At 44.9% G+C, this 18623-nt stretch overlaps 1 protein-coding gene across 1 annotated transcript in view; it reads right to left on the bottom strand.

Moving 5' to 3' along the window:
• Positions 1-16531, bottom strand: part of LOC132118576 (alpha-2,8-sialyltransferase 8E-like) — a 41161-nt gene extending 24630 nt beyond the window's left edge. The window contains exon 1 of the mRNA XM_059528521.1: positions 16387-16531. Within this exon, the coding sequence (XP_059384504.1) occupies positions 16387-16493 (107 nt within the window). The 5' untranslated portion in view covers positions 16494-16531. The remainder of the gene's footprint in view (positions 1-16386) is intronic.
• Positions 16532-18623: the final 2092 nt, after the last annotated feature.

The following is an 18623-nucleotide window of genomic DNA, read 5'->3' as shown; positions in this document are numbered from 1 at the left end:
GAAGTATTAATTCCTCGGCTATAGTGTGTGGCTTTTTACACTGAGCAACTCTGTAGGCAACTTTGTAGGATGCGAGTTGAGCATTTGCAGGCAGGGATGCTGCTTTAGTAAAGCGACTCTGCTGTGCATGACACTGTGTGAGTTTTTTTCTGAAGAACTCCACCGGCTTGTCTTTGTGCTCGGGATGTGTTGTCTCCAAGTGGCGTTTTAATTTGTTCGGCTTCAGACTGTCGCAAGCTAGTATTTTTAGACACACAACACACTGTGGTCTTTCCTCCTTACCCACTGTTGTGCTGGTGAAGCCGAGTGCGAGATATGCCTCGTCATATTTTCTTGTCTTTGCTTTTGAAGTTGCTACATTTGGTGAAGATTCATCATCTGGTTTGCGTTTAGCTGGGAGCGCTGTCACAAACTTGTCCATGCTGTTATGCTAGCATTGTAACTAACCCGGGAATCCGTAGCCGTGCCGCGCCCCCCCTGCAATACCTAGGGGGGGCGCGCCCCCCAGTTTGGGAACCACTGGTGTAACCGATGAATTGGGATCCCGCCAGAAGAGACCAATCCATTAAACTAAATGAGCCAATGCACATTGGCATACGATTATTGCACCCAGCTGTCGCTGATCACAGCGTGAGCATAAGAGGCAGCAGATGCACTGCTTTCATTCGTCCTTTCGCTTCGAAGCTGAGCAGCAGTGCATCACTACTGTTCTCTACTTCGTTGATGAAAAGAAGAGAGACTGTGTGTGTGTGTGTGTGTGTGTGTGTGTGTGTGTGTGTGTGTGCGCGCACTCTGCCGCGATCCAGTGATTCATCCTGGCAATCGAGTGGAGTCAGAGGTGATTTGAGGATCATGGAGACATCTTCCCCAGAGAGAGTTTGTCACCCCTCAAGCACTCTGCAGCTGATGAAGTGGCCAGAGTGACCTGCTTTTCCCTCAACAGTGTGGAGAGAGCTGGCCGTTTCCTTCGGATTGCCCCCTCGAGACCAGATGTCAATCTTTGCATCAAAGGGTGAGCTCTCTCTCTCTGGGGATGACGACCCTGCTGTGTTGCCCACTTCAGGTGTGACAGCATTGCCTGAACCAGACCCAGAGATGATGGCTATGCTTTCCTGAGATGCCGAGAATGTCGGGTTTGTGTAGAATCCTCCACCATGTCCCGATCCTTTGAGGGTGGAAGAGTGGTTTCTCGGTGGAATTTGCAATGGTTCTGAATACCCCCCTCCATCGCCATTCTTCCCAGAGGTGCAGAGGATCTCTTTTCTCGTCATGGAGTTGGAGTCAGTCAGTCCAATGTCCAGTACATGCAATGCAACAGTACGTGGATATAACAGCTCTTTTTCTGTTGCAGTGAACAGCAGAGGGGGAGAGCTGTCTTCAAGCAGAGGATAGCCCACTGGATAGAGGATGCCATTACCTTGGCCTACGAAGAACGAGGTGTACCCTGCCTTCTCAGGCTTTGTGCTCAATCCACCAGGGGTGCTGCATCATCCTGGGCGCTGACTCTTAGTGCCTCGCTAGGAGACATTTGTAGAGCTACGGGCTGGGTGACTCCTAACATGTTTGCTAGGTTCTATAGCCTGCGTGTCGCACCGGTTTCCTCTTGTCTTCTAACCTCAAATGGGTAGTGGCACTGAGAGGCCTGGTTCAGAGTCAGCTTGCGGCATCCTGGATGCCTAGTTCTCCAGAGAGAACCAGTCAGGTCCTCCAGCACTCCAGCAGGCCTTTCAGCTGATGAATTCCTGAAATTTAGTGTGAGACTAGTGCCCACAGGTGGAGCATGTCTAAGGCTGGGGAAGGCTTAGACTTCCCCTGGCCAAGAACGGGAACTTGGGGGCTCAATGTAGCTTTATTGTTTATTCAGCTTCTAGAAACTCCCAAATACTTGCTCTCCAACATTGCATTTTCCTGGATGAGGCATGCATAGAGATAAAATAAAAAAAGGACAAATTCAACAGTCATAATGCATTTATTTTATGCATTTTAATTTTTTTAATTTTCGCATATTTTCCAGTGTAAGTGCACTGTGCTAACATTTATTTGTGCATTAAATTACAAATAAAAAATACAGATCATCTTGTGCCTTATATGGTAATCTCGAATTGCAGAATATATTTTAGTACAAGCATTTGACATTTACATTTACATTTAATCATTTAGCAGACGCTTTTATCCAAAGCGACTTACAAATGAGAACAATAGAAGCAGTCAGGTCAACAAAAGAACAACTACAGTATACAAGTGCCATGACAAGTCTCAATTAGTCTAGTATAGAACACATAGCCAGGTTTTTTTTTTTAAATGAAATAAATGAAATAAATGAAAAGACAAGAAAAGGAAAGTGCTAGTGTTAGTTGGTTAAGTGCAGGCAAAAAAGATGAGTCTTTAGATGTTTCTTGAAAATGAGTAAAGACTCAGCTGTACGAATTGAGATTGGTAGGTCATTCCACCAGCTGGGCACAGTCCAGGAAAAAAGTCTGTGAGAGTGATTTTGAACTTCTTTGGGATGGCACCACAAGGCGTCGTTCACTTGCAGAGCGCAAACTTCTGGAGGGCACATAAGATTTAACCAGTGAGTTTAGGTAAGTTGGTGCCGTGCCAGTGGTCGTCTTGTAGGCAAGCATCAGTACCTTGAATTTGATGCGAGCGGCTACTGGTAGCCAGTGTAACCTGATGAGGAGAGGAGTAACGTGAGCTTTTTTAGGCTCATTGAACACAACCCTCGCTGCTGCATTCTGGATCAACTGCAGAGGCTTGACAGTACATGCAGGAAGAGCCAGGAGAGCATTACAATAGTCCAGTCTGGAGAGAACAAGAGCTTGGACAAGAAGTTGTGTTGCTTGCTCTGACAGGAAGGGTCTAATCTTCCTAATGTTGTATAAGGCATACCTGCAGGACCGGGTCGTTGTAGCAATGTGGTCTGTGAAGCTTAACTGATGATCCATCACAACTCCTAGGTTTCTGGCTGTCCTAGAAGGAGTAATGGTTGATGAGCCTAGCTGTATCGAGAAGTTGTGGTGAAGCAATGGGTTAGCTGGAATCACCAGGAGTTCTGTCTTCGTAAGTGTAATGATATCAACCTTCATATTCATCCGGAAGAAGGAGGCGGGAACCGGCGGACAATCAAAAACATTTTAATAACAAAATAAACACAAAACAGCGCACCAGCCCCTCACGGACGACTGGTGCGCATAAAATAAAAACCAAAACACAACTAAAAGCCCAGGCCTGGTCCTCTCTCGTCCTTCACTGTCGTCGCTCCAGTTTTATATCCTTCCATCTCCTCCATGGGCCTCGAGACCGGTGGGACGAACAGGTGTAGTTCATCTCCAATCACTCCCCCGGCCTCGCTCCCATGTCCCTCGGCCCCGCCCCACTCGTCACAGTAAGGTTATGCTGAAGGTGATGGTCATTCATCCAGCTAGAAATGTCACTCAGACAGGCTGAAATGTGAGTAGCTACCGTCGGGTCGTCTGGCTGGAATGAGAAGTAGAGTTGGGTGTCATCAGCGTAGCAGTGATAAGAAAAGGCATGCTTCTGAATGACAGATCCTAATGATGTCATGTAGATGGAGAAGAGAAGTAGTCCAAGTACTGAGCCTTGAGGAACCCCAGTAGCAAGGTGTTGTGACTTAGGAATTTCACACCTCCAAGACACACTGAAGAATCTGTCAGTGGCCACTTTTGAAGCCAGATTGGTTGCTGTCCAGGAGGTTGTTCTGTACAAGGAACATAGAAAGCTGTGTAACGGAGGCGTGCTACAACTTTATAATATTTATTGATTATAAGATTTATTGAACAGTCTTTGCGTTGTCATCTAGATCAGTTATTCTTTGGCAATGATGTCTGTATTAATGGTCTAAAAGAACGATAGAGAAATATAATTACAATCATATTCTGAGAATCATTTACACACTGGCATGATAGTCGAACAAATGCAATAAACAATGATTAAACACTCAAGTCTGCATTCTTAACATTAATAACAGCCCTATCAATGCAAATAGTCATGATAAATTGTGCAATGATACATTATTAATGTAAACAACATTGGTGATGCAGTTTAGAATACTGCCGAGGCTAATACTGATTAGCGTGTTTCTCTCGCGGCAAATTACGGCTGCTACGGTGCTCAAAACTCGCCGATGGTAACCGCAGAACGATCGCGGGACATCAATAACATACACGCAATAAACATACATATGCAAATGACCTTACATCAAGGCATAAACGCATTATACAGAGCAAAGACAAGTGTGCAGAGATGAACATTCACCAAACCGTCTTCCTGCGCGTCACACTATAATCAGTCCGTGCGGCCAACAATTTTAGTCCCTAGAACAGGCTTTCGTACACAGCCGCCCCCAATTATCTGACAGGATAATTGTAAACACCAAGGAAGTCTGTCTACAGTGTCTAAGGCTCTTCCTCGATGTGAGGAAGTGGAATCAACCTAATAACTGGACGAGTGTAGGATTTCTCATTAACTCTGACACGAGCAGTGCGAACTTTCCCGTCAGGTCCAGCCAACGTCTCAGTCACTGTGCCCACAGGCCAGAGGGCACGAGGAAGTTGGTGATCAACAATGAGAACCACTTGGCCAACAGTTAGCTCTTTGCCATCCTTTCTCCACTTATGCCGATCCTGTAAACTTGGGAGATAATCTCGGATAAAGGCAGTCCAGAAATGATCTGCCAACACCTGGCTGTGTCTCCATCTGCGTCTTCCAAGCAGGTTGGTAGAGTCGAAAAAAACTTGAGGTAAGGAGGCATCACGACGGCCCATAAGGAGTAGGTTCGGAGTCACTGGGTCGACGTCTGCAACATTGGAAGATACGTAGCCGAGGGGCTTGGCATTTAGAATACCCTCAACCTCCATTAACAACGTCTGCAGCACTGGCTCTGGCACCGTTTGCTCTCGCAAAATGACCCGTAGTGCAGTCTTTACAGACTTGACTTCACGCTCCCAGGTTCCTCCGAAATGAGGAGCATTAGGTGGAATGTAGCGGAATCTGATCTTTTGTGGAGCAAGCAGCTCTTGAAGCTTGGGTGCCATGACATCAAAAATGTCACGTAGTTCTCGGTCTCCTCCTACAAAGTTGGTACCGTTGTCACAGAGCAATTCCATGGGCTTACCTCGTCTTGCTATAAAGCGACGCAGAGAGAGCAGGAATGCATCAGTGTCAAGGTGCTCCAACAGATCAAGATGCACACATCGGGTTGTCATGCACTTATAAAGGATGCCCCATCTTTTTTCGTGGCGACGACCAACTTTGACTGAAAGGGGCCCAAAACAATCTACCCCAGTAGAATAGAACGGCGGTTGGTGAAGTTGCAGCCTGCAGGATGGAAGATCGGCCATTTGGGGAACTTCAGGCTTGGCTCGCCAGAACTGACAATCTTTGCATTTGCGTTGATGCTTACGGACGGCTTCCCTGCCCCGGAGTATCCAATACTGGCGACGTAATTCCGCTAGCACCCTTTCAGAACCAGGATGCAGAAGTCGGCGGTCCGTCTCTTTAATTATCAGCTTTGTTGTAGAATGACCAGGATCCAACAGTATCGGGTGGATGGCATCAGGGTCGAGGTCACTGGCTCTGCGTAACCGTCCCCCTACTCTGATGAGACCTGTGTGCTTATCATACTCTGGTGCAAGGGATGCCAAACGGCTGGTAGCTGGAATCGGCTGTCCAGTCTTCAAAGCTTGGACTTCAAGTGGGAGTGAGTCCTGCTGAACTTGGGCCAGGATAAGTTTCTCTGCTTCAACATAGTCATCAGCTTGCAGTGAAGAGTCGCTGTCTGCAACAGCCGCCCCGTGTAGGGACCTGGCAGTGGCCTCAACAAGCTCTAGCCATGTGTGGAATTAATTGGGGTCCACAAGTAAATTATTGGAGACTTTGACAGTGCCGATGAATGCAGTTTTCCTCAACTCACTGATCTCCGATTCTACCTTAGTGACAGGTGTGGATGGCCACTGGTCAGAAGGTTGAAGGAGGAAGTCTGGTCCTGAACTCCACTGATGGGGTCTTGCTATCTGGGTCAGTGTCAGGCCTCTTGTGATGTGATAGGCAGGGTTGTGAGCCGAATCAATGTACCGCCTTTCAGCCGTGTCTGTGAGGGTCTGGATTTCGGCTATGCGTGTCCCTACAAATACCTTGTAGCGACAGGACTCAGAGGTGAGCCAGTTCAGCACGGTTGTTGAGTCAGACCAGAGGGTGACTGTATGGAGATTAAGAGACAACTCAGTCTGGATCACTTTGGCTAACTGGGCGCCAGTCAGGGCTGCACTCAGTTCCAAACGAGGCATGGAGAGGCATTTTCTGGGGGCCACTTTGGATCTGGCCAGAACAAAGGCGACATGGAAGTGTCCTTGATCATCTGTAGTACGCAAATAGGCCACTGAGCCGTATGCTTTTTCTGAGGCGTCGCAAAATACGTGGAGTTCTCGGATGGCACTAGGGTAATCAGCACAGGCTGGGGCATAAGGTCGAGGAAATTGCAGCTGAAGCAGATTAGGAATCTCTTGTATCCATGTTAGCCACTTCTCTCTTAGCTGTAAAGGTGTTATTGGATCGTCCCAGCCCAAATTCTGCTTCCAGAGATCTTGGATGAGAACCTTGGCCCTGGTGGTAAACGGGATGATATAACCCAGCGGGTCATACTGGCTGGCCAAGGTCTTGTACACGTTTCTCATGGTAGGTTCTAGAGGCTCGGTTGATCGCAAATTATAACCAAGGGTGTCACTGAGACAGCCCCACCGTAGGCCCAGAGTGGGTTCTTGTAGGTCTGTACTGGCTTTGGTCAACCACAGTTCACTGTTAGCAGACCGGGCTTCTGCGGGAAGATGTTCGATGACAGAGGGTATGTTGCAGGCCCACTGTCTCAAGTCGAAGCCTCCCTCAGACAGTAGTTGACGAAGTCCATCAACTAACTCCTTAGCTTCATCAGAGTTCGAAGTGCTGTGCAGGCAATTATCAACATAGAAGGAATTCTCAACTATGTTAACCAGACTGACCTGGTCGTTCTGGTGGTTCTGGGCACTGCGTTGGAGGGCGTAGATGGCGCAACACGGGCTGCAGGTAGTTCCGAACGGAAGCACCTGCCATTCATATATCTCAGGCTCCTGGTCTCTGCACATGTTCCTCCAAAGAAACCGCAACACTGGCTTGTCCCTGGGCAATAAGCGTACCTGATGGAACATAGCTTTTATGTCCCCACTCACAGCCACCGTGTGTTGTCGGAACCTCAGGAGCACACCTAACAAGGAGGGCCCCAGCATCGGACCAGGAAGCAGCTGACTGTTCAAGGACTGACCCTGATGTTGAAATGAACAGTTAAAGATGATCCTGTTCTTGCCGTTGTGTTGCACGATATGGTGCGGAATAAACCAGGATTCAGAGGTATTGTGTGCTTCTTCTGTGGTTATCTTGGCTACATATCCAGCAGATTCCAACTTGCGGATTTCAGTGCAGTAGGCTTTTGGTAGTTCAGGATCTCTTGCCAATCTGCGCTCGGTACTTCGAAGACTAGGAAGGACAGCATCCTTATCGGTATGGAACATGGTCATGGGCATGCGTCGGAGCAATGGTGTGGCATAACGTCGAACGCCGTCTACGTTCACAGTGGTGGTGGCTTTCTGAAGCATAGCGAGAGCGTCTTTGTCTTGCTTGGACCTGATGACCATCTTCTCATTGTATGGGAAGGTGTCAACCTGCCAGAGACGTTCGACGTGCCGAATCAGATCATCATGAAGCGGAGTGGTGGTGATATGAAGGCACTACTGATAACACCGTGAGGGCTGCTTGGGGCTCATGGGACCCAGAAGAGACCATACCAGCTGTGTTCTGATGGCTATTGGACCTCCGTCTGGTCCTCTGCAGACAGGCTGTATCGGCATTAAGAGGTGTGGCATGTCAGAAACAATGAGGAGTAGTGGTTTGACTCTGTCAACAGGGGGAAGAGGAAGATCTCTCAGATGACGATAAGCTCGTTGGAGCGCAGCCACTGGGTAGTTATGTTCTGCAAGACTCAAACCGGTTGCAGTAAAGGCATTGGGGATAGTGAACCTCTGCATGGGTTTGGTGACTGCTGAGACCTCGAAAGAAACGGACGAATCTTCGAGTTCTGTGTGAGATTGCTGAACAGTCTGTAAATGAAGTAACTCTGGGGTACAGGTAAGCTTGTGCTGCTCCACAACTGGGGAAAGCACGAGTGTTCTCTCTGACCCATCATCAAGAACGGCATGTGCCTCCATTGTGTGGTGTCCATTGTGAAGGAGGACCTTGACGACCTTTAGCATGACTCTGGGTGTACGGTTCGGTCTGTCCAAGTAAACCCGGGTCGATGGGAGGCTGACGGCGAGGACAGCACTGGTGGTATCTTTAATGGAATCGTGAAGAACTGTAAGATGTAGCTCTTTACAAATTCTACATGGACGTTTGAGGTTGCAAGACTCTACAGCATGGGACCGTCCACATCTCCAGCATCGTTTACCATCTTTAAACCAAGATACAATCTGGGAGGTAGTCAACTTCTTGAATGCCTCACAAGAGTTGAGGTAGTGATCCCTGTTGTCACAATGGGGACAGTATGGCTTGGGCTTGGAGCTGGACTTAGGGGCTGTCGACTCAGGAGTCTTAGCTACACTCTCACGTGTCAGGAGAACTGGCCTTGGCTGCCCTCTTGGATGAGGTGCTCCTCTAGCTCTACCAGGGGGCTTCAGAGTTTCACTCTGGAACATAGCCGCAGCTCTGCTAGAGATACGTTTCGCTTGGGACTTGATCTGAAGCCAGTCTGCGAAATCAGGTAGTGTGTAGGTCTTGTCGGTGCCGGTCTGGAGAATACCCCGACTTAGGCAGTATTCAACAAAACTGTCGCGATAGGCTGGTGGCAGTTTACTCAAGAGACGGTCCACATGTGAGCCACACAAAAGCTCGTAACCATTCTGGCCTTCAAGAGTTCTCAGCATACCCACTAAAGACTGTACTGACAATGCAAATGAGTCGAAGGCATTAGCATCACCCAACTTAAGAGGTGGAGTGCTTAGGATGGCACCCAACTCAGACTGAACAAGCTGTCTCGGTTGTCCATACTTGTCTTGAAGTGCCTGCAGAGCAGCAGTGTAAGGCTGGGGATGATACATGAAGGATTTAGCGAGCTGATGGGCACTAGGAAGTTCCAAATGACTTAAGAGAACATGATATTTATACTGTTCACTGATATGATGGTGATTACTCAACAGATTGTCCAATGCTAACTTAAACAAAGCAAAATCACTCTCAGCACCACTCTCGAAAACTGGTAACGTGGGTCGTGGAATGCCATAAGCTGATGCGAGCAGGAGCTCTGGACTCAGTTGAGGTGAGTAGGCAGTTGGGGGGAGAGGCACAGATGCTTTAACGTAACCAGGAGCATGAAGTGTCGTCACCGGTGCTTGGTGGCTGAAGACAGGGAGCTGTGACGGACCCGGAAGTGTTGTCACTGGCATTGTTGCTGTCTGTTGTAGCCTGTAGCGAAGGGAAGGTAATGTGGTAGTAAGAGGTTGCTGTGTCACACGCTGCATGCTGCTGATGGGGTACGCAGTGGAGGTCGGGATGGTGAACACTGCTGAAGGCTGAGAGGCCACATTCGACGGTAATGACACACAGTGTACTGGAATGGCAGTAGGAGCCGATGGTGCAATGTCAGGGACTGGCGGTGAGAATGCTTGTGGCCCTGGGTCAAATGCAACGTGGATGGGTGCATCTGCAGAGTGAGGAGCAGGTGAGGCCCAATGTGGCGGTCTAGGAGACGCTGCAAAAACCTCAGGCAGTGCTGTAAGACAGGGCAGCAGCGTTGACGTCACAGCGGGCGACTGGAAGAGGGGCTGCTGAGTTTCTGAAGACATGAGCTGCGGTGAGCAAGCCTGGCTGCGCTGTGATGCAAGCTGTTGAGCGTTCAGAGAACCAGAGTCTGTAGGGACTGGAGTGGTCGCTCTAGAGTCTACAGAAAGCATGGAGGATACAAGCTTAGCTACTTCGAGTTCAGTCTCTGCTTCTTGAAGCTTGCGCTGTCGTTCTAGTTGTTTCAACAGGGCCTCCTTTGCGACTAGCGCTTCCTCTTGCATGCGCTGGGCTTCTTTAGCTTGTGTCTGCAGTCTTTGGTATTCCAGATCAATCAATGAGTCCTCTTCTACTTGCCGCTTTAGACTGTCATACTGTCTCTGTTTAATCTTTTCCTCCAACATAGCAGTCTGGACGCTAGAGAGCTCTGGTGGGATGTAAACGCCAGCGGACGTAATGGAACGCCTACTTTTCCTGGATTGAGAGCTGACACCACTGTGAGACGTTTTCCTCGAGCTGCTTCGGGGCTGACTAGGACAGTGAGAGGAAGCCTTTGGAGGAAGGTCACCAGCAGGATGGTAGCCAACATCGTAATCATCCAGATGTGTAGGCAGATTAATCTTGGTGCAACATTGGTGATGCAGTTTAGAATACTGCCGAGGCTAATACTGATTAGTGTGTTTTTCTCGCGGCAAATTACGGCCGCTACGGTGCTCAAAACTCGCCGATGGTAACCGCAGAACGATCGCGGGACATCAATAACATACACGCAATAAACATACATATGCAAATGTACTTACATCAAGGCATAAACGCATTATACAGAGCAAAGACAAGTGTGCAGAGATGAACATTCACCAAACCGTCTTCCTGTGCGTCACACTATAATCAGTCCGTGCGGCCAACAATTTTAGTCCCTAGAACAGGCTTTCGTACAAGCTGGTTGAACACAGCTCGCTCAAGTGTCTTTGCAATGAATGGAAGAAGGGATACCGGTCTGTAGTTTTCAAGAAGCGCTGGATTTAGAGATGGTTTCTTGAGCAGTGGGCTTACCCGAGCCTGCTTGAATGCTGAGGGAAATGTTCCAGAGTGAAGAGAGGAGTTGATAATGTGAGTAAGCGAAGGTATGACTGAAGAAGAGATCGCTTGAAGGAGGTGAGTGGGGATTGGATCAAGTGGACAAGTAGTAGGATGATTGGACAGGAGAAGTTTGGAGACGTCCATCTCTGAGAGTGGTGAGGAGGAGGAGAAAGAGTGTGCATCGGTCGTTGTGAAGTTGTCCTCAGTCTGCGGTGTGGAGAATTGGTCACTGATGGATCTTGTCTTATTTGTGAAGAAAGCTGCAAAGTCGTCCGCTGTAAGAGTCGATGGAGCAGGTGGTGGCGGCGGATTAAGAAGAGAAGAGAAAGTCTTGAAGAGTGTCCGAGCATCACAACAGTTGTTAATTTTGTTGTGGTAGTAGGATGTTTTAGCCATGAAGACATTTGCAGAGAAGGAGTAGAGGAGAGACTGATACACACTGAGGTCAGTAGAGTTTCTTGATTTCTGCCATTTCCTCTCTGCAGCCCTGAGTTTAGAGCGATGTTCACAGAGAACCTCGAACAGCCAGGGGGCAGATGGGGCGGTGCGTGCTGGTCTAGACAACAGTGGGCAAAAGTTGTCCAAGCAAGATGTTAAAGTGGAGCAAAGATTGTCCGTAGCGCTGTTCGTGTCCAGAGCAGAGAACTGAGAGAGTGCAGGAAGCGAGGATGAAACCACAGAAGATAGGCGAGATGGAGAGATTGAGCGTAGGTTCCATCGAAAGGTGACCTGTGTTGGAGTGTGAGGAACTTCAGGAGTAAGTGCTAGGTTAGCAGTAATGAGGAAGTGGTCTGAGGTGTGCAGTGGAGCAACTGAAGAGTTGTCCACAGAGCAACAGTGCGTGTAGATGAGGTCCAGTTGGTTGCCTGATTTGTGAGTCGCTGTAGTAGACACTAGCTTGAGATCAAATGAGGTGAGCAGAGTGTTGAAGTCAGCAGCCTGGGGTTTATCTAGGTGGATGTTGAAGTCACCAAGCAGTACCAGAGGAGTACCATCTTCAGGAAAGTTTGATAGCAGCACATTCAACTCCTCCAAGAAGTTTCCCAATTGACCTGGGGGACGATAAATGACCACAAAGTGGATTTTAACAGGGTGGGTTACAGTAATGGCATGTGATTCAAATGAACCAGTACCTGTAGGTGATGGCTGAAGATCAAATTTCTATTCTTTTGATATAAGGAGACCTGTACCTCCACCCCTCCCAGTGGTACGAGGAGTGTGGGAACAAGTGAAAATAGTGGAGAGGGCTGCAGGGGTGGCAGTATCTTCAGGTTTGATCCAAGTCTCTGTCAGTGCCATGAGGTTGAGACCTGAATGAGTAGCAATAGAAGAAATGAAATCTGCTTTGTTAACTGCAGACTGGCAGTTCCAGAGACCAACTGGAATAGAGAGCGTAGTAGTAGAGGTCAGAGGGACAGGCCGTAGGTTTGTCAGACAGGCCTTCCTGCGACGTACATAGCGTGCTCTCCGAGTGTTAGTAGTGATAGTAGAGATCTGAAAGCACATAGTGACTACAAGTGTAAGAGATATTTGAAAACAAGGTATACAAAAAGTAAAGAAACAGGAGAAAAGCAATACTCAAGTGCCCTGTCTGTGTCCTTGCTCGGTGCAGTCGCGCAGGTAATGTCAATTGTCTTTAGGGCCGTTTCATAGTCAACGCATCTGTACGCATACGCGTCCCCGAGGCTACGCATCATTATGCTTCGGCCGCCATTATGCGTCGGTGCGTAGCCAAATGTGTCGTCCTAGTTTTTGATACGCGCTGGCTTTTGACACACTGGCTTTCGATGGGGGCGACATTGCAAGTATTGTACATTAATTCAAGTATATTGTGTTTACAGAAGAAGAAGGTTTGAATACAATGGCGGGCGAAGAGGAAAAATTATGCGAACTTAACGGCCCTATCGCTGCATTGCCTTTGTTGCCGCCGATGTAAAATCAGCAACAGAATACACTCCTCTTCAGTTGCCATTGTGATCTGAATATCACGCGACCCGACTCTACTAATATCACCCTGACTCTACTACCCCCTGTTGCGTGAGCGGTGTATTGCATACACGCATCGCCCGTGACGCTTGCGTCCACTGTTTAGACTATGAAAGGGAGCGCGTCGCTCGCGTTGCTTGCTCACGTTTCTCGCGTTGACTATGTAACGGCCCACACGAGGAGGGATCACATGAGGGCTGCCGCGACCACTTTCGCGGTGAAACCTAACGCTTTTGTATTTGCCTTATACCTGTGATTGAAGTCAGCTGGCCACGCCTCACTATTTAGCAGATCGAAATTGGGCAGTCGCGCGATAGGCAAACGCAAAACCAAGCGCCACTTTCAGCACGTATTTACCAGGGTAAGACACACACAATTTAAACCAAAAACTTTCCTAGCAATGACGATCACACAGTAGTCTAATGAGAAAACAACACAAAACATTCACAAGCTGCTGTCCTTCTCTGTTGCTCGACTGTTTATTCTGACAAGTGCTTGCAAAAACAGCTAATTAAGTACTTTCACTGGCTTTGGCCACGCCTCACTATTTAGCAGATCGAAACTGGGCAGTCGCGCGATTTGCAAATGCAAAACCAAGCGCCACTTTCAGCACGTATTTGAGAGACATACTTGTGTGCTGCGTACATGCAGTTTTAATCACCTTTTTGGTGATTTCATGACTTAGCTGACGACAGAACGAGGTATGTAGCCTATGCTCAAAGTTTATTGTGTGGGTTATTATGAGCAATAAATTGTGCGCGTCTGAAGTGCGCATGTGAAAATTCGCCCATTTGATGTGGTAATAGCCTAAAGAGATACGCAAGTTCGGCATCTAAATAAATGCATTTCTTGTCAAGAAAGAATTGGACAAAAACTGCAGTTTTGAGTGGGGTGGCAAAAGGAGTGGCCACCCCGTTAATACATGGCTGTTTTTAGCCTTACCCTGGAGTTGGTTCACCCTCTGCTATTCCTAGTGCCCATATAAGTGACCCGCTTGGGATTCCATTTGTGTATTTCCACGGTACACCTACTATGGAAAGTATAGTGAAAGTCGTGACATTTGCCAAGTATGGTAGCCCATACTCAGAATTGGTGCTTGGCATTTAACCCATCCAAGCGCACACACACAACAATAAGAAGTGAACTCACACCCGGAGCAGTGGGCAGCTATATCCAGCACCCGGGGAGCAACTTTCCTTTGGCTTGCTTAGTTGACTGATTGCATACACACTACTGGAAGAGAAATGATCTGAATGATGAAATCACTGAATCATTAATAAAGTGACTTTATCTGAAAAATGGCTCAGTTTTTGTCTTCTCGCATCATTGAAAAACTATTTTCCTGTTTGATGCAGTAAAGCTGCTTTGACACAATCAGTATTGTATAAAGGTGACTTGACAATAGTGTAAGTTTTGTGCTGGTAAGTGTTACAGACTAAAACCTCCGTTTAAACAATGAGGCCAGGCTGGAATAACAGGTCATGTTGCTTACCAAATGACTAATGCAAGTCACTGCACAAAAAACCTTGCTAAATAATTGGAAAATAATGAACATATGGCAAGTAATATAATCAATCAGAGGTAGAGTTTTGTGATGTAATATTTATGCTACAATTACTACATGGGCTTTTGTGTTAGCGTTTGTTATGTTTTATAATACAGTTAAGGAACCAGAGATTGTGTAAATGCACAAGCTATTACTGAATTAAAGTTAAAATTGCGAAGGGGAAAATGTGTTTGGAAAATATTCAACCCAGAGTTTGAAAATCAGATGTTCACAAAGTAAACATGTCTTCAAATTGATGGAGTGTTTTAACTTGTTAACCAAGAGAGTTGTAAGAAAACACATCACCCCAGATTCTAACATTGTACCCAAAAGACAGAAGGAAATGTCAGACGGCACAGGTTTCAAAGGTACTTCCAAGGTACTTCACCTGGAAGCTCAGATTCCCTTATTTGTATCTGCAAATATTGTCTGAGCTGCGGAGAATCTGCACATATCCAGGAGGACCTCAATGGTGTTTGATTGGACCACAAGAATGAACTAATGGATACTCAAATCCACATTTGACTAATCCTAAATAATCAAGCCAAAAACTAAGTTTTGCTCTTTGATGATGTTATCTATTAAAATATAATTGACCCGCAAATTATGCAGGAAACAAATCCTGAGAGGAATATTACATGAATGAAACAGCCAATAGAATTAATGTAAATGAATTCAGAAGAACTTGAAAAGTTTTTTTTTTCGTGCTATGGAAGTCAATGAGGACAAGCAATTAAAGGTAAACCGTCCCTTTAATCCTTCTAGCTTTACCTGTTGTTCCTGATATACAGGTTCACGATAAAGATTTTTAATTCTAGTTTCTTTGCCAACAAATAAGAGTCGAATGGTTTTAATAAAAAAAATGGTCTAATGTTTCCCCCAAGGATAAGAATGTAAATCCCTTCTGTTCTTATCTTGAGCTGGAGTAACAGGATGCACCACGGGGAAGTCAAGCTAATCTCTTATTAAACTGATCCCTTGATATGAATGTTGATTCAGGAACACGTCCTTTTGTAAATTACAACGAGGTTTAACTCATTGCAGAAAGATCACTGCTGCTGAATATTTCTTATAAATGCACATCACCAGTGTCATTTAAAAACAGAAGTGGGATATTATTAAGCAGTGCTATGATTTCCGGATCCCATGAAGTTATGAATGTTCTTCAAAATGTCCCTTATTTTTAAAAAAATATTCAAACAAAAAGAATATAGCGAGTTCTCTACAAACTCGAAAGCAAAAAGAACAATGGCAATAACTTTGTTGAAGGACGTGGCACTTTATCTGAAAGACTGAAGGAGTCTGGATCTTTGTTATTGTTATATAATAATAATAATAACCTTTATTTCCTGACACACGTCACACACAAACTGCATTTGGAAATATGATTTCGTGTATTTTTGTTTAATTTTACAAATATTCAAAACTAGATTCACAGCTTAAAATTATGTACTCATGTTTTTCCACTTAATTCACATCTTTACAGTTTATTTGCATGATGCGTTGCCTGTTTGAATGTGGGAACGCATATCTTTTAAAATAATTTTTATGCACTTTTTTGACAGTCCCTTAATTAGATCGAGTCCGGGACAAATCAAAACTACATGGCAAATCTAAAAAATGTCTTTGCTGATTAAAATTACAATTAAATTTCGACCTAAAAATTAAAAAAATTAAACCACAATATAGACTACCTCTTTAAAAAAACTTAATGACAGCAATCACACTATAGTGAATAATAATAATAATAATAATAATTCCTTACATTTAAATAGCGCTTTTCTGGGGACTCAAAGCGCTTTACATTGAAGGGGGATGTCCTCAACCAGCACATAGTGAATAACCAATCACTTAGAAACTACAAACTTATATCAGTCTCAGACTTTATAACAGTCTGACTTAAATAAAACCCTCAGCATGATTTAAATAATTTATAAGATATTTAAAATGTTCACCTGGATGAGTGTGTGTTGCGTGTGTAATAAAACATCACACACACACCCTGCAAGAGGATCACGACCATCAGGAGCCTCGAGACCCGCGCGAAAAAAGCCAACGCCATCAGAGAGACACATAGGAACAAGTGTGTGTGTGTGCGTGTGTGTGCGCGCGCGCGCGCGTGTGTGTGTGTGGTCGATGGGGTTAACCCCCCCCCCCCATACCTACACGCGAGCATAACCCCGCCTCTCTCGAAACTCGCCCTGTAAACCAGTTTATACGAATACCTTGTCATTTGCATTGTGCAAATTTGTCAGTGAAAATCATTTTCCTTATTTAACATCTGATACAAAATGTACTATAGACGTTTCGCGGATGAGCAAATAAAAAATACCCAAATTAATACGTGGATACTGTTGTAAAAAAAAATAATAAAAAATAATAATATATATATATAATAGTATAATCCACCTCATGGCACTATCGTAGTCAGCAAGGTAAAAATCCTTTAATATGTGTCTTAGTATAAAGGTTCTTTAAATAGCTGACTATATGAGCGCCTGGAGGTGAATCATTATGTTGTGCAACAACAGGATGCACCTTTTATTTTGAACATTTTGTTCCCGTTCTGAAAATAATCATAATTATGCCTCTGCGTCGAGCCCAACGCGATGGAGCACGCGCTCCCTCAGAGTTTGGCTCAAGTGGATTCTGCGTGAAGCTTCCAAACACAAAAAATAGCCGAATATTATTTTGTAATATTCGATAGAGTGATCAGATCGTTCAGTGCGTCGATCACGTAACGGAGGCGTGCACGCGAGTCATCTCTGAATGCGTGCTTACTTCACTCGCTCGCTCGCTCGCTGAATCCCACTTTCACGTCAGAATCAACGCGTGTACGAATTTGTAAGTAAGACACTCATTTCACCGTGTAAACGGCTTCAGTGATTTTTAGGGGAGTTTTTGAGAGTGCTTGAACTCTAAACTGAAACCAGTGAAAATGTTTTTGATCATTAAAATGTGCTGTATTTATGTACAATGATTTTAGCCTGACTTACAGTGTTTTTATTAAATTCACATTAAACACACAGTCATTCGTACTAAAAATATTTTATGACATGACACTGATATCTGTTACTTAAGTGACTTGACAGCCCTTTATACACATAGATACATTATTAGGCTACTTGCCATCGCACACTAGATCAACAATCTATAAAGATGTAAAATGCATCTATTTACACATATTTGAGAACCGAGAAAAAGGAAAACATAAATGAAACATAAGTATTAGTGTTGCTGCCACGTGTGACGTGACGTGCCAACCCCACCCTTGCCCCTCAATCATAAGGCCGGTTACACACTGGCTGCGTGGCGTGAGCGTGGCGTCTCTGCTGCGTCGCGTTTTCTGTATCTTTACACAGCAGAAGCGTGCTTGACAGGAGGTCATATCAGGAAACTCCTAATATGGGCAACAACAGCGTCCAGCTATCGCTGTATGAAAACAGTTATTTTCTGTTTTGTTTTTTTTCAAGTCCAAAAAAATCTCCAGCAGGTGATTAATAAAGTATGTGAACAATGCAGTGCTAATTGACATAGCATTTATTACAGTATATAAACTATTCTGCCTTATTATGTGATAAAAAATGTTTGTAGTATATAAACAAATCATTATTCTTTGTTATTGTCCAGCATTTATAGATTTCTAAGCCAATTAAAAGCTAGAAATTAGAGAAAATTTCAGAAATAATTCTGATATTCTGATTTGTTGCTAAAAAACAAACAAACAAACAAAAACTTGTATTATGATAATGTTGAAAACAGCTGAGTATAATTTTTTCAGGTTTCTTTGATGAATAGAAAGTTTTATCTGAAATCTGAATAGAATTATCTGAAATAGAAATCTCTTGTAAAAGATCATCACTTTTGATCAATTTAAAGAATCCTTGCTAAATACAAGTATTAATTTATATCATTTAACAAAAAATTATACTGACTAAGCATTTGACTGATATAGTGTATAATGTTGCGAAAGCTTTTTATTTCACAGAAATGCTGATCTGTGGATCCTTCTATTCATCAAAGAATGCTGAAATATTGATAATCAGCATATTAGAATGATTTCTGCTTAATGTGACACTGAAAATTCACCTTTGATCGCAGGGATACATTGCATTTAAAATATATTCAAATAGAAAACAGTTATTTTAAATAGTATAAATATTTCACAATATTACTGCTTTTGCTGTACTTT

This window comes from Carassius carassius, chromosome 37 (genome assembly GCF_963082965.1).
Source record: "Carassius carassius chromosome 37, fCarCar2.1, whole genome shotgun sequence".
In the NCBI taxonomy this organism is placed as follows: Eukaryota; Metazoa; Chordata; class Actinopteri; order Cypriniformes; family Cyprinidae; genus Carassius; species Carassius carassius.
This window is presented reverse-complemented; position numbering and strand designations above follow the sequence as displayed.